Here is a 16,848-nt window from a genome sequence, read left to right on the forward strand (position 1 = left end):
TGCCGACAGCGGCCAACCCTAGGGACCCTGGAGGGGATGGACTGAAGACAGTGACCAAGCCATTTGTCTCGTGCCATCCCTCTCCAGCCTTCCACAAACCTTGGCCAGGGACACCACTCCTACCCCCTGGCTAAGACCATTCCATGGACCCAACCTCCATGACTTGATCTCACTTCCCTTTCAACTCTGTTCTAGTTCTAGCCTTCACAGCCTCCTGCAGCAAGGAGTTCCGCAGGTTAACTATTTGCTTTGTCAACAACAACAACTTTCTCTTACTAGTTTCAAGCCTGATACCCATTCCTTTCCTTTGGTGTCCTCTAGTCCTTCTTTATGGGAACTCAGGAAGAACTTTTCTGAATGCACCCTCTCCACCCAACCCCTGCTTTTAGAGACCTCTATCCTGTCCCCCCTCCCTCTCCTCTTTTCTAAGCTGAACAGTCCCAGTCTCTGTAGCCTTTCTTCATCTGGGACCTGTTCCCAACCCCTGATCATGTTAGTTGCCCTCCCTTCTCCCAGCCTTTCTCTTCCCCTCTCCCACCTCCTTTTCCCAGTCTCCCCCCAGTTTTGTTCAATAAAGACAGAGTCAATGTTGGAAGAAACATTATCTTTATTTTGTACATCAATAAGAAGGGGGGCTAGGGAAGGGTAAGTGGAAGCGGTGAGGGAGGAATGGGGTACGAGCCCCCGATGGGGAGGACTGGGCTGGCTCTGCGGGCTTCTGGGGGTGGAAGCTCTCCTGCAGCCCCCCAATTACCCCCTCTCCCCAGATGGCAGCCTGCGGCAAGTGCAGCCGGGCTGATGGCCGAGTGGTGTGATGTGCCCAGTGTGGGTACTCCGGGCACTCCAAGCCAGAACTTCTTTGCAAGCGGGGCACCCCTTAGAACTGTCTGTCCCGGGTGGGGGTCGGGACCCTTTAAGCGCAGCCCTCGGCTAGCCTGAGACAGCATCTCCATGCTCTAAGTCCTCCTCTTATGCCCTGCCGGCACTGCTTCCGGCCATCCTTAAGCCCTGTTCAGAGTCCACTCAATGTGGACTTGCTAGTTCGAATTAGCAAAACGCTAATTCGAACTAGTTTTTAGTTCTAGACGCGTTAGTTCGAATTAGCTTAGTTCGAATTAACTAATTCGAACTAAGTTAGTTCGAACTAGCGCTGTAGTGTAGACATACCCTTAGCGAGTTAACCACACTCATGGCAGATCTGCCATTTATGATCTTTTACAAAGACTAAGTCATGCTAAGACCACATCCAAAATTTCTCCCAAAGATAGTTTCACAGTTCCATCTCAATGAGCCTATATTCTTACCTGTTTTCCACCAAAAACCTCATCCTGATGCTACTGAGGTGCAACTGCACTCTTCGACTGTTTGGCGGGTGACTGCTTTTTTCCTAGATAGAACAAAGTATTTCAGACACTCTTCCAGACTGTTCATTTCCATAGCAGATCGCTCCAAAGCACATGCAATTTTGAAAGAAGCTTTCAAAATGGATAACAAATTGCATTAAAGCTTGCTATGACATCAGTGAGGTGGCACTACTGACTCAGTTGCGGGCACGCTCCACCAGGGCAGTGGCCACCTCCACGGCCTTCCTCCATAACGTGCCCATCAAGGATATTTGTAGGACGGCAACATGGGTCTCTACACACACCTTTACAAAACATTATGCAGTAGACACTTACACTTCATAGTGTATCACATTTCGTGTGGCAATCCTCTCCTCCATCCACCAGTGAGATCCAAATCTCCTCCTTCCAAATGCTCAAGCCATTGCTTTGTAGTCACCTACAGTGGAGCACCCACAGGGACACTCCTCGAAGAAGAAAAGAGAGGTTACTTACCTTGTGAAGTAACTGATGTTCTTCGAGATGGGTATCTCTGTGGGCATTCCATGATCCTCCCTCCTCCCGTCTCCTTCGGAGCTGTAACATCTCTTCATGGTAAAGAAAGAACTGAGGGGGGGGGTTGACAATGCACGCACGTCAGTATGTTAGCTGTGGTGCCATGTGTGCACACTGGCACCTGGGGGGAATGCTGCTGCTAAACTCTGATTATAAGCACAGGAGCACCAAGACACATACAGTATACCCATCTCGAATACCCATCAGGAATACCCTCAGGAATACCCATCTTGAAGGACATCGTTTATTGCACAAGATAAGTAACCTCTCTCTTTTAGCATGGTGTAGTACAGGGTTGGGCAAAAGGGCCTCCACTGGCTGGATCCAGCCTGCAGAGGCCCTGCTGCTCCCCCACCCCCAGGAGACCTCCTCCCACCTTGCCAGGAGCTTGTGGCGCTTTGAAGGGTGGGGGCAGAGCGGAGGAGGCTTCACGCGCTCTCCCACCCCCAGGCTTTATTTGGCCTAGGGGCAGGGGAGTGCAGGAAGTCTCCTCCCACCAGGGGAGGGCACCAGGGAGGAACATAGGGGGTGGGTACAAAAGCACTCTCTCACCCACAGACCAATCATGGTCTGGGGGTGGGGAACTAGGAAGTATCTTGGCCCCGCCTCTTCTGCTTGATGCCCGCCCCTTTATGTGCGGCCTGGGGCCACTTCAAATATGTGCTGGTGCCTGCATCAGCTGATCTCTGCTAGGTGATTCAGAAATAAGTTGGGGACCATATCCACATACCTTGTTCTATTTGGCAAGTCTACCGCTGCCGCTACTAGTCTCTCAATGTTTGTGCTTGGGGGCACATTTTGGCTAGCTCATGGGCAAATGGCACTCTATGGAGGCTGCTTGCAACTTCTCCCCAGTTGTGTATCTGTACTGAGCAAGCCAACAGGAACCAGAATGGTGAAACCTCTGATAATCTTTTCTTGAAAAGAAATTTGTACATGTTGTACAGTATTCTAAAAATATAGATAGTATGGAACTTCTTTTACTTTATAACATCATTTAATTGTACTTTAAACTTCTTAATTAAATACTCCGATTGTTGATTGGCATTCACATCTATTCGGCACCCATCCTTCTGTTTGCATTTTGTGAATGTTTCACTTGTGGCAACCATATTGCTAAAAAATAAGTGGCTCAGATAATTTCATTTGACCCGTCTGGTTAAGATAATAGATTTGTTAACATTCTGTTTTCATTTCAAATACATAATCTCATGTGGCAAGAGATGATTCCACTATGTGAGTATGAGAGTAATAGGAACATCTTCTTTGAAAGTACCAGGTGTGCTTCCTTTGTTTGTGTTCCCCTGGTTAACAGCAATTAGGTGTAGGCAGATTTTCTTTACTATATTAAGCCTGAACTCCTTGCATGCAGATTTTAATTTCTGATGAACAGTTTTATTGTCACTCTACAATTGTAAGGAAATGGCAGACCTTAGGCCAAACTTTAGAACTGTACAGATCATATTTTGCAACACCATCGTTTTTAAAAAAAAAATCATATTCTGAAGGCATAGTATGTATAAAGCTGTGTCAGCTTTAACCACATCTTTCTCTTTCAGGCTATCTTCAAGAAGCATACTTGTGGACTAAACAGGTGCTGTCAATCATGGAAAAGTCTATAGTCCTGCTGCGAGAAGTTACAGATGGATCCCTCTATGAAGGAGTGGCTTATGGCAGCTACACCACCAGATCTCTCTTTCAGTACATGTTTCTTGTCCAAAGACATTTTGACATCAACCATTTTAACCATCCGTGGCTTAAACAGCACTTTGCATTTATGTATAGAACTGTCCTGCCAGGTAGGTACCTTAAATCAATTAAGAAACACCTGTTAATTTCTAAACAAGTTTCACGGTTAAGGTAAAATTATATGTAGCTCATTCAGTGCAGCATTCTCTATATTTATATTCCTGCATGAAAATGCCACTACTGTTGTTTATTCATTTTAGCCCTTAGAATTGGTCAAAAATAAGAACATGATTTTAGGAAAAAGTTTAACATTTCAGATTTGTTTCTATCTTTCAGATTTGAAATGGACCCATTTTCTGGTTTTTGTGAAATTTGCCTTGATATTTTTTTCTTGACATTTTTATCGGAATCATTTTCATAATTGTTATTGAACTTTTTCTCTTACCAAACTGAGGGATTTTCTTAATGGAAAAAATTGATAGTTTGCATTACAATGTTTATAAAAATGTAGATATTTTCACAAACACTGAAAAAAATGTCATTTTTCCCCAAGAAGTTTCATTTAAAGAAAAATTAATTTTGACTAAAGTATTTTCATGTGAAGAATATTAACTAGCTCTATTGGTAGGTTTCTCAGTGCGCTCCAAGGAGACATGGACCGGATTGTTCCCATGTGAGTGCTCAAGGTTAGACAGAAAAATACCCATGTAGGCACCAGTGAAGGACCTAATTTCAGCTTATGTTGTACCATAGAACTGTTATGGGAGTTTGGTAGTGGAAAGGAAAGCTACCCCTGCTGGCTGAAATTTTGGGAAGGTTAAATGAGGAGAGATGCCAAAGAGAAGTATATTTTTCTGTGGAAAAGTACCAGGAGAAGAAAATAATTAGGACTGATAAACAAAAGAGTAACTGTGTAACATCCAAAATATGAGTCGTATAATATCCTTTAAGTAGGTCATGTCTTCTGTTTCATACAGCGCAGTGGGCAGTGCCTATGTTCAATAAATAATAAGAAAACTTTCAAGTGTTTAATTTAGTAGCTATCAAAAGAGCTGTGCAAAGGGAGGTCAGTTGCATTAACCCCATTTCAGAGAGGACAGAAATGCAAAGTAACATGCCCAATGTCACCCCACAAGCTAGTGGCAGAGCTGGAAATAGTACCCAGGTCTCCTGAGTCGCAGTCTGCTCTGTGCACTAGGCCTGGCTGCCTTTCTTTTAGTTACTGTTAAGTTCTGAGTTTACCAGTGTATGAAACTCAGGAGACAGTGTCTCTACCCTCAGGAGTTTCCAGTTGAAAAAAACGTATTCTTGATGACCCCGAGGAAGTCTATTTTAGAGCACAGCAATGAGTTTTTATTTCTGGATCAGCATCATTCACACAGGTGCAATAACATTGAGAGGTTTAATGAAGAGTTTTTAAGGGATTTAAATGGGGAGAGTTGGAGCCCTGTGGACTGCAAAAAGAAATGTTTCAGAAATAAGGTGCAGCATGTGGGGGGGGGGGGAGCATGAAGGCAGGTATGGGAAAAGGATACAAAATTGAGGTGAAATGGGTATCATGGGCAGAGCAAAATGAGAGAGGACTAAGCACAGACATAAGACGACAGAGCTATAGAGAGAGTGAGATGCTTGAGTTTCACATGGAGGGCGAGTAGAAAGTTATGGAAGGATTAAATGAGAATGAAATTTCAATAATGAAATTAGGACAGAATCAAGGAATCGACAAGCATTTTAACATCATGGGTTGAAAGGAAGTGTCATCTAGATGTTGTTGGAACAGAAGAGTCAAGGCATGTAAACAATTTGGATGTGTGGAGACATAAGATGGAGTACGCACAAAGTATTTTGCAAAATAGCTATGGGAGTATCAACTGAGGAAAGGTTTAAAAGGGGAACTGGGAAATATAGTAACGTGTAAGGCCATACCTAATTCACAGCCTTCAAAAATGCATCACGAGCCATGAGTCAGTAGTCTTCCACTGAGAAATCTGACTTTTCGTGTGCTTTTACCTTATACTATGCATATTTTACAGGGGAGATCAGCATTTCTGAAATTGGGAGTCCTGATCCAAAAAGGAATGACAAGGAGGGAATCACAAAGTTATTTTCAGGAATCACAGTATTGCCATCCCAACGTTTGTGCTGCCTTCAGAGCTGGGCAACCAGAGAGTGGCAGTTGTTGGCCAGGCACCCAGCACTGTAGGGGGAACCCTGACAACAGCAGTCTAGAAGTAAGGGTGTCTGTTAGGGCCGTTAACAGATATCCAGTTACCCAGTCACTGTAATGGGTGATGCTTCCTGGGTAATGGTACCCGGGGAGCAGCCCCCTGCCCACACTGGGCTGACAGTTCCCAGCGCACGTGACCTGGGAGCTGGCAGCCTGTGCAGGGCTTGACGCTGCCAGTCTGAAGTGCCCCCCGGCCCCCGCCACACACACACCTTAATCAGTTAACCAGTTGAACTCAACATTTAACCAGTTAACTAATTAAATGGGATTTTAAATCCCTAGTGTCAATACCATACCGTGCCACTCTTATTTTTGCACTGCTGCCTTCAGAGCTGGGCAGCCAGACCCAGCTCTGTACAAAAAAAAGGGTGGTAATACCATATCATAATATCCTTTACTATGCTGCTGCTGGAGGCTCTCAGCCATTAACCACTGCTCTCCAGCCACCTACCTCTCAAGATAGTTCTGCTGCAAGCAGCAGCACAGAATTAAGGGTAGTAGTACTGCAATCCCTGCTATGATAACCCTGCAACCTCTTCCCCACAAACCAACTTCTTTTTGAATAAGAATCCTACAATTACAACACTGGAAGAATCATAGAACACTAGAACTGATAGGAACCTTGAGAGGTGATGAAATCCAGTCCCCTGCCCTCATGGCAGGACCAAGCACGTCTAGATCTTCCCTGGTAGATATCTAACTAGCCTGCTCTTAAATATCTCCAGTGATGGAGATTCCACAACCTCCCTAGGCAATTTATTCCAGTGTTTAACCACCCTGACAGAAGAAGTTTTTCCTAATGTCCAACCTAAACCTCTCTTGCTGCAGTTTAAGCCCATTGCTTCTTGTCCTATCATCAGAGACCAAGGAGAACAATTTTTCTCCCTCCTCTTTGTAACGCCCTTTTAGATACTTGAAAACTGCTATCATGTCCCCATTTAGTCTTCTCTTTTCTAAACTAAACATACCCCATTCTTTCAGTCTTCCCTCATAGCTCATGTTTTCTAGAACTTCAATCAGTTTTGTTACTCTTTGGACTTTCTGCAGTTTCTCCACATCTTTCATGAAATGTGGTGCCCAGAACTGGACACAATACTCCAACTGAGGCCTAATCAGCACACAGTATAGCAGAAGAATGACTTCTTGTGTCTTGCTCACAACACTTCTGTCAATGCATAGTCAGGCTGCAAATCACACTTTTGTTTTGAAGTCGCAGCTGGAATCCAAGTGCAAAAAATAAATATGAAAATGAATTGTAAAATATGTAATGAAACTTTTGTCAATCTTCAGAAAACATTTTTGATCCAGTTGGGCTAAAATTTCTAATGAAGCCTTATATTGGTCCTTTTTTTTTATCAAATCAATTCACCTTGTTAGAATACAAATTTCTAACCTCAAACTGTGGGGGGGAATAATACAACATCTTAACTTGGATGGATTTTATGGATCAGTTCTCTACAGTCATATACAGGCATAGTTCTGTTAGAGTCAGTGAAGCTAAACTGATTTACATGAGCTGAAGATTTGGCCATGTATTTTGAACACTGCCTAGGCTGTTAGCATATCAAAAGTATTCTAATACACAACCAGCACATGACGGGAAAAGCACATTTGTTTTAGTTGCTTCAGCGTATAACAGGAATAGTTTCATTTTACCTTGAGCTTCTGTGAGTTGTAGTTACTTTAAAGGGCATGAGTTGACATGAGAGAAACAAAATCTTTAATCTGAATATTGTGCCTTGCGAGAGATTAAAGTGAAAAAAGGGACGAGGATGGGGCCTATCTTCACATTTCTGTACCATCTGTTCTGTCTTAGTTAAAGCAGGTGAAACAGCAAGGAAATAGCTACTGTATAACCTGACTGTGGGTCATTCAAGGGTATGTCTATAAATATTTTAAAAGGGAAAGCCCATTTGTAATGCATGGCTTCATCAGCCTTACTTTGTTCATTTATTTGCTTGTTCTTATGTTCTTTTTAATTTTTTCCCAAGGATTTCAGAGAACTGTGGCAATTGCAGACTCCAACTATAACTGGTTCTATGGGCCAGAGAGCCAGCTGGTATTTCTAGACAAATTTGTCATGCGCAATGGCAGTGGGAATTGGTTGGCAGATCAGATCAGAAGGAACCGAGTAGCAGAAGGTCCTGGGACTCCATCTAAAGGCCAGCGGTGGTGCACTCTTCACACTGAATTTCTCTGGTATGACGCAGAATGGGTGGGCTTCAAAGAAACATGGCAGATATGTGGCATTAATGATAAACCATTAACATCCGATTTGTAATCAGCTGTACAAATGGATGTTCTGCTGGACATGTGCAGCTTAAACAGTGTCTAGCCTAAAAGGGACTCAGAACTTCGTCATATAATACATAGACACATACAACATGGATTTTGTGCAGAACTTGTTTGCACATGTTTCCGTCTGTTTGTTGGCATTGCTTTTACTTGCATTATTGTAGACAACCATTTTCAAGAGTGAAATTCTTATTTCAAAGCTTCTACATGTATTCTTTAACAAAAAACAAAAAATTCTTCCTCACAGGTTATGGCTTGTGTGTGTTTTGGTAGCTAGTTATAAGCTCATTTAAAACCCAAATTCCTTTAAATGCAGTAAATTTCAGTGCTTAAGAGGAGAAACATAGAATCTATTAGCTAGCATGTCAGCAGTGTGAAAACAGGAACAAAAATCTGGGACAGAACTTGAGCCACATTTTCTATATATCTTACAACTCAGCCCTAATTTGTAAGACTAGATTATCCCTTTGCAGGCAAGAAATACAAATATTTTAAGGCCTGTAATATGGCTAATTCCTGATTGTCAGTAGTTTATTTAGATATGCAAGGTTTGAACTGGCAGCCAGAAGTCCAAGGAAAGAAAACCCCTTATAGAGAGGGAGAGACTGAGATAAGAAATCTAGTTGGCTGACTCCATGTTTGGAGAGGCAACTATAAGCTAGAAGTATTTTCCACTCCTTTTTCCATTGCTCTGCCAATGATGAGAGTGTCTAAATCAGACTACGGCTTGTCTCTGAAGGAAGGCTGTTAGACTGAGAACTATGGTGAGCAACTGAGGCAAGCAGTTAGGGAGTTGCTGTTTCACCCTCAAGGGTTGTGTTCCCCCCCCCAACCTACCACTCCCCAGAACCACAGGACCACTGTGTGAATGTAGGTGCTTTGGCACACTTGATACATACTAGTATATGTATGGGGCATTACTATGATGAGTATCTTTGTCCTTGTATGATTAGATCACTTAGAAAGTCTACTGTGGGTTTTATATTGTTGGACAATTCTTTCTTTTAAATATTGCAAAAGTCTTTTCATTCTAGATAGGTGGAAAACAAATAAAGCAATCAAGTCCAATTTTTGCATCTAAGTGTAAAATCATGTATTTTCTTTCGGCAGGTATGATGCAAGCTTGCACTCTGTACCTCCGCCGGACTATGGTATTCCAAAGCTGCATTATTTTGAGGACTGGGGAGTTGTAACATATGGAAGTGCATTGCCAGCTGAAATTAACAGGCCCTTCCTCTCCTTCAAATCGGGAAAACTGGGAGGCCGTGCAATATATGATATTGTTCATAAGAATAAGTACAAAGAGTGGATCAAAGGGTGGAGAAACTTTAATGCTGGCCACGAGCACCCTGATCAGAACTCCTTTACCTTTGCTCCCAATGGTGTACCTTTCATAACTGAAGCCCTGTATGGGCCAAAGTACACCTTCTTTAACAATGTGGTGATGTTTTCCCCAGCTGTGTCAAAGAGCTGCTTCTCCCCATGGGAAGGGCAGGTTACAGAGGACTGTTCATCAAAGTGGTTGAAATACAAACATGACCTGGCTGCAGATTGCCAGGGCAGAGTGGTTGCTGCAATGGAGAGAAGTGGAGTGGTTTTTATTAGGGGAGAAGGAGTGGATGCTTACAACCCAAAACTCAAGTTGAAAAACTTCCAAAGAAACCTTTTACTTCTGCATCCCCAGCTTTTATTGCTTGTGGACCTAATTCATCTTGAAGATGACAGCCCCCTGGAGGCAGCCACCAGCTTCTTCCACAATGTTGATGTGCCTTTTGAAGAGACAGTTATTGACGATGTCCATGGGGCTTTTATTAGGCATCATGATGGGATGTATAAGATGTACTGGATGGATGACACTGGCTACAGTGAGAAAGCTACTGTTGTCTCAAAAATGTATCCCCGGGGCTACCCCTACAATGGAACAAACTATGTGAATGTTACAACCCACCTGCGGAACCCAGTCACCAGAGCAATTTACCTCTTCATAGGACCTTCCATAGATGTCCAAAGTTTCAGTGTTCATGGAGATTCTCAGCAACTGGATGTCTTCATAGCTACCAGTGAGCATGCTTATGCTGTTTACCTGTGGACTGGTGAGGATGGAGACCATTCTGTCTTTGCACAAATTATTGCAGATCGCCAAGAGATTTTGTTTGACCGCACCTCTACCATAAGAAACTCTGCTGTACCAGAGGTGAAAAATTATGTTGAGATTGTGGAGCAGAATCTTCAGCATTTCAAACCTGTCTTCCAGCAGCTTGAGAAACAGATTCTGTCTCGTGTGCGGAACACAGATAGCTTTAGAAAGATTGCTGAACGCCTATTGAGATTTTCAGATAAGAGACAGACGGAAGAAGCCATTGATAGACTATTTGCTATCTCCCAGCAGCAGCAGCAAGTCAGGGCAAAGAAATACAAAAAGGTAGCCAAGGGCTACAAGTTTGTTGATGCCATTCCTGACATCTTTGCACAAATTGAAGTAAATGAAAGAAAAGTGCGACAGAAGGCACAGACTCTGGCACAAGAAGAGTTACCTGTAGATGAGGACGAGGAAATGAAAGACCTTCTAGATTTTGCAGATATTACTTATGTGAAGCACAATAATGATGCATTAATCAAAGGCCAGTCTGGTCTGGAACAAATGGTGACCACTGCTCGAAGCAGTGTCCCATCAATATCAGCATCTTATACCCGCCTCTTCTTAATTCTAAACATTTCTATTTTCTTTGTCATGCTCGCAATGCAGATCACTTGTTTCCAAAAAGCCAAGAGCCTACATGGCCAAAGATGCCTTTACGCAATACTTTTAGCTGACAGCTGTGTATTATTGTGGCTGTATTCTTCTTGTTCCCAGTCACAATGTTAGCAAAAGAACATGTACTACCGACCAATTTATGGTCATATGTGTCTATGCAAAAGAATTAACCCTAATAGGGCCATAGGTTTGGTGTTTTTGTTTGTTTGTTTGTTTGTTTGTGAAACATTCCAGGAAACAGCTGAGGAAAGATTGAATTCACACCATGAGGAAAGAGGATAAAATAATGCATTTTTGAGAAACCTAAGTGTTCTTCATCTATGCTTTGGTTGCTTTTGATATCTGAAGGATATTATGCTTTGATAATAAAAGCACAATATGTGAAACTGTAATTAATTTCTACCAAAAATAAAAAGTCCTCTTTAAGGATTATTTGTTTCCTAAGATCCTTGGTTTTATATACAATTAGGTTTGCATAGTATTATTTACAGGCTGCTAAAGATACCTCTTACAGCAGGGCAGGAAATGATTTTCCTGCTCCATAAACAGATATAAAAAAGAATTCCTGTCCCAAATTGGGACTCAAAATGACCAAACCTTGAAAGTATCCATGGACCAAAAATTCATTCCCTCCCCACCCCCCCAAAACCTGGGGTATGAAAATGTGAAAACAGAACATTTTAAACACTTGAAAAATTGTTTTTCCATTTTTTTTCGTGTTGACATTTGTTGAACTTTCTAGGGAGATTTGTAGAAACCAAACCTGTTTCACAAACAATGCAGGATTTGATGAATCAGCATTTTTCAGTAAAAAAAAATAGTGTTAAAAATTCTCAACCAGTTCTAAAGCCTATAGACATAACTTTACAACAGCATTATATGAATTTAAAATGCATAGGAAAGACTTGTACAGCAGACGTAATTCATGTCTGCCAAATCAGAATAGTTTAGTACTGAAGCAGACTGGTAAAATTATTTCAGAATCCTTAAATCATCTCACCTCTTTGCAGGAAGCAGCAGTCAGTGTCAGAACTGACTAGAGAAAGGCACAGATTCTGAGATTAACAAGTAACAGTAGGAGATAAATAAGCATAAGAAATTATTTCCCATGAGAAATCCCTTTCTCATTTGCCACACTAAATGAAAACTGGAGGATGAACCCTGAAATGATCTGCTTTTGATTTTATAGGGTAAAGGTTTTCAAATGTATTCATAGGTGGAGCACATCTCAATAGGAAAATTGTTTCTTAGATTATCTCTTCTTTTTTCAGTTACCAAAAAAAAAAATCACCGTCATCACCACTGCCCGTTAGTGACTCCAGCAATTGCTTATGTGGAAAAGCTGTATTAAGAAAGCATTTTATATATTTATTTTTTTTAGCTCTGAGTGATTATGTAGTTGGAAACAAAGAAGAGACAGACCATGGGACAGCCAGTTCTTCATTGTTTTGCAGAGCATTGGAGGCACATGAATCATTAACTTGGCAATCATTGATATGGAGAATAATGTAGCTTCTGACAATGAGTTTGACACCCTTCTTTACACTGCATTCATTAAACTGCAAAAAATCGTAGATCTCAGTATGGAGAGGAGAGGCTATTGATGTCTTGAAGAAAAAGAAAAGCATTTTCCCAATATTTTGCTAAATAAATAAATCATAATTGCCTCTGCATAGATTTTTTGCTTTGTTGACTAAAATATTTCACCCAATAATTTAAGCAATGTACTGGTGTTCATTAGCTCCTAATTCACAACATATGGAATTGATCTATGTCTCTCATTTTTACCACTTCAGCTCGATACTGATGTTTTCTCTTTACTTGTATCTGGCCAACAGAGAGAACCTTTCATTAAATGAAAAATACACAGGTGGATATCTCAAATTAATTGTCTTGGGTACAAATTAATATTCTATAAAATCTGAAATATGAATAATGACAATTTTATCATTTAATTTCAATTTCTCATACTGAGTCAGGTTCTGCTCACATTACACATGTACAGTCACCTTACTGAAGTCTTTTGGAGAACAGTATAGAAGATTGTCACCCAACATGATTTTTCATAGTTATGTAGATTTCTCTCAATTGAGGTTGGATTATAACAGTGTTTCTCAACCAGTGGTATGAGTACCCTTAGTGGTACTTGAGAGAAGTTGGGGGGGTACATCAATACAACTGAAATTTGGAGAAAGCTGAATTTTTGTTTTAAGTTTTACAGCACTTCATTATTTTTGTACTTTTTACACCCAACAAATGTCATCGCCCACCTGGCTACTATTAAGTTGTTTAAACAAACGTGTTGCAATGGTAGAAAAAATAATTGTGTGTCTGAAAACTGTAGGTACTGGGGGTACTTATATTTTTTTTTTAAAAAGGGGGGGATATTTTTTTTTTTAAAAAAAAGGTTGAGAAACACTGGATTATAACATTGAGCAAATTTTAAAAAGGCACATAAATGGTTGTTGGGTTTCTTTTATTTTCCAAGATACTGGTAACTAATTATTAACTTTGTGTAATATTAATGATAATTAAATGTTGAATCTTCAGGCAAATGTATTTTTTTCTTTCTTAGTTACTTGGGGTTCAGTTATCTTCTCTAGTTATATTACTTGTTGGAAGCAGGGCACAATAGCATTGTACCTGGCAGAGTATCCCCTGGTGGCATGGCACACACTAGCAGAACTTCATTGCTACTCCCCTTCATTCTGCACTGTGAGCTGAAATTAGAGCTGAGGGGGGGATTTAAGAATTTTTCTGTGAGAAAATGTTTCTTTTGACAAAACCTAAATTTTCTATGAAATCTGATGTATGTCGATAACATTTCCTGTGAAGCGGAAATTCTGAGCTTCCACTGGCTGTTTCTAGGAAGGCGGTAGGGTCATAGCTCTTTTTTCCCTCTTGAGAGATACTCAGGAGAGCAGAGAAGGGTTCCAGTTCTGCTTGGCCTTTATTCACTGTGCCCCCTGCATTCCCATGTAAGCATTAGACCTGGCCATTGTTTTGAAATTAGGTTGGATATACACTGTAAAGAGTATTACAGAAATCCAATGGACAGAGTTTCTATTTCCTGAGCAGTTACAGAACATTCTATGTGACCCCTATTAAGAGATCCGTAAAAGCTGGTGACAGCATGTAGGTGTTTATATTTAAGTTTACAGTAGAACCTCAAGAGATACAAACACATCTGGAATGGAGGTCGTTCCTAACTCTGAAATGTTTGTAACTTTGAACAAAATGTTATGGTTGTTTCAAAGGTTTACAGTTGAACATTGGCTTAATACAGATTTGAAACTTTACTATGCAGAAGAAAAATGCTGCAAATGAAATAAGCACAGATATACAGTCACCTTACCCTGCCAAATCTTTTTTAATTTTCCCTTTATATTTTTAGTAGTTTTTGTGTAACACAGTTCAGTGAAACTCCAATTGTCCGGCATCCAGTGGTCCAGCACTCCTGATAGTCCGGCACCAACTGGAACCTGGAAGTGCTCCAGCCAGCCAGACAATTGGAGCTGCTCTGCCCCCAGCTTCCATGACATTAGCATGAAATATCACAGGGTCCTAGAAAGGGCTCTGTTAATCCAAAGCAGCAGCAGTTGACGTCTTTCTGGTTCCATCTAGATTTTTTTAGTGATGGACACTATTTTCTGTTACTTTTTTCATTACTTTTTAATCATTATTTGGTATTAAGGAAGCAAAGATTTGTTTCATGGCCCACAGCACTGGAAACCAACCTGAAATATAGCTGCACGTGCCATTCTGCTTAATTGCTTCCTGTTGGTTTCTGTACATTTAATTTTTAATCTTTTTCTCAGTTCTCTAAGGCCCCATTTCTGCAGCCACACCATGTGCTTGTGCTCCTAGATTCCACCCTCTCCGCCATAGATGAACATGCACCATTCAGGACCTGAATGAAATATATGGTGTCAAAACTTGGAGCTGAGATGGAGGCAAAGGGAGCTCAACTCAATGGGAGTTATGTGTGCATACCTAAGGGCAGAAGTTGCTGATTCATTTTGTGCTGAGACTGAGGGTGTGTCTAGACTACAGGGTTTTGTCGTCAAAAGTGGACTTTTGTCGACAAAACTAAATCTGCGTCTACACTACCGCTGAGTTTTGTCGACATAACGTCGACAGAACTCAGAACTCGGCAGTTTTGTCGACGCTGGTAAACCTCATTTTACGAGGAATAACGCCTTTTGTCGACAGAGTTCTGTCGACAGAAGGTGTTATTGCATCTAGGGTTGTGTCTAGACTACAGGGTTTTGTCGACAAAGCAGCTTGCTTTGTCGACAGAATTGAATGTCTTTATCGACAGAAGTTTTGTCGACAGTATCTGTCGACAAAACTTCTGTCGACAAAAGCCTGTAGTCTAGATGTACCCTGATTCTCACACCTGAGAATTGCCAGGTGTGCTCAGCCTAGATTAGACTAACCTGCTTCTCATCAGGATTTTGGTTTTTTTTTAAATATAGCTTGAGTTGATAAATTTAAAGGAATGAAGAGTGTGACCTCATGTCCTAAAGTAAGATACAAGAAGAAAAGACTTAGGTAGTATACTGAAGAGAGAATATTAGTCTGAAATGTGTGTATATGCACTTCCCACTGCCCCAGATTTTATTAAATATTACCTTTTTTCAAATATTTAAACAAAAATTATGCTGCTTGGGGAAAAAGAAATAGAGACTATTGACTATCATGGAAGAGTCTGAAGTTGTGGGTATATCACAATTGGAGATGTGACTGCAGCATGTGTAGACATACCTGAGCTGGTTTTGATATAGCTAGCTTTAATCATATAGCACTGCAGGGGTAGCAGAACAGGTGGCTGCACAAGATAGCCACTGGAGTACATAACAGGATTCCAGGGGCGGTGCACTGACCATGCTTCAGCAGTTTCACTGCAATTGTTATTTGAGCTAACTAGATATAGCATAGCCACCTGAGGGCCAGGAGAGATTGTACCTGGCGACTACCCCAAGTAGCCACCTATCACTGTGGCTACATTGCTATTTTTAGTGTGCTAGCTCAAGCATATGTAAGTCTACCCAATCTGTGAATCACACCTCCTAGTGCCTTGGAGACATACCCTTAGCGGGGATTACACACATGCCTCTGGTCTCCTCCATTATCCTGGTTGGTTCCACTTTTGTCAGCCGATGGTCAGGGCAGTGTGTGCGTGTGTGTTACGCCCAAGTCTTCAACTGCTGAGACGCAAGGTCCCGTCGCAGCGGGCAGCCTAGAAGGCTGGAGGGTGCCCCGAGCAAAAGCTTAACGTCCGTGACTTTACCGCTAGGACCGGGGTCCCGTCAGAGGGCAGCCAACAGGTTGACAGACACCCCGAGTTTAACGTTTGTGACTTTACTGCTAGGTCCGGGATCCCGTCGCGGAGGGCAGCCAACAGGCTGACAGATGCCCTGAGTTTATAGGAAGAGCTCATTACATCTCAGATTTCAGCTACTAGGATATAGGATCCCTTCGCAGCAGGCACTCTAGGGAAGACAGAGATGCCCCAACGAATCTGTTACCTGGGAGTGACACGATCCAAACGCCCAAGCTCTCCCTATACCTGTCCCTTATGACCAGCTGAAGTTCTTTTAAATTGTGCTTGGTTCTGTTACAGCAACTGAAGGAGTCAGGTTAAAGCTTAAACAGTTATAGGTTTATTAAAAGAAGCTTATAAATCATATGGTTATAATGGCTATTGCTCTATTTCTTAACTGCTAGCAAATACAGATCTTATGGTTACATAGGAAGAAGGAAGATAGAAAGTAATGGTACCAAGTGACAGCTTAATCTTTAAAGAGCAGTATTCTATGCATGCACTAAAACAAAAGGACACATACGGGTACAATTTTTACCCCCTTCTGCGTCGCTCGGTCCCAGTGTGTCAGGCCAGGATCGGTCCCTCAATTCCTCGGAAAGACGAAAATACGAGGTGGGCGTCCCCATGAACCTCTGGGGGTCAAATCACCTAACCC

At 41.6% G+C, this 16,848-nt stretch overlaps 1 protein-coding gene across 7 annotated transcripts in view; it reads left to right on the plus strand.

Moving 5' to 3' along the window:
* Positions 1–12,537, plus strand: part of NT5DC1 (5'-nucleotidase domain containing 1) — a 267,029-nt gene extending 254,492 nt beyond the window's left edge. For all 7 annotated transcript variants that reach the window (XM_075924007.1, XM_075924008.1, XM_075924009.1 and 4 more), the window contains 3 exons: positions 3,458–3,697; positions 7,806–8,013; positions 9,220–12,537. In XM_075924007.1, coding sequence (XP_075780122.1) covers positions 3,458–3,697; positions 7,806–8,013; positions 9,220–10,975 — 2,204 coding nt within the window. In that variant the 3' untranslated portion in view covers positions 10,976–12,537. The remainder of the gene's footprint in view (positions 1–3,457; positions 3,698–7,805; positions 8,014–9,219) is intronic.
* The last annotated feature ends 4,311 nt before the right edge of the window (positions 12,538–16,848 follow it).

This window comes from Pelodiscus sinensis, chromosome 3 (assembly GCF_049634645.1).
Source record: "Pelodiscus sinensis isolate JC-2024 chromosome 3, ASM4963464v1, whole genome shotgun sequence".
Classification (NCBI taxonomy): Eukaryota; Metazoa; Chordata; order Testudines; family Trionychidae; genus Pelodiscus; species Pelodiscus sinensis.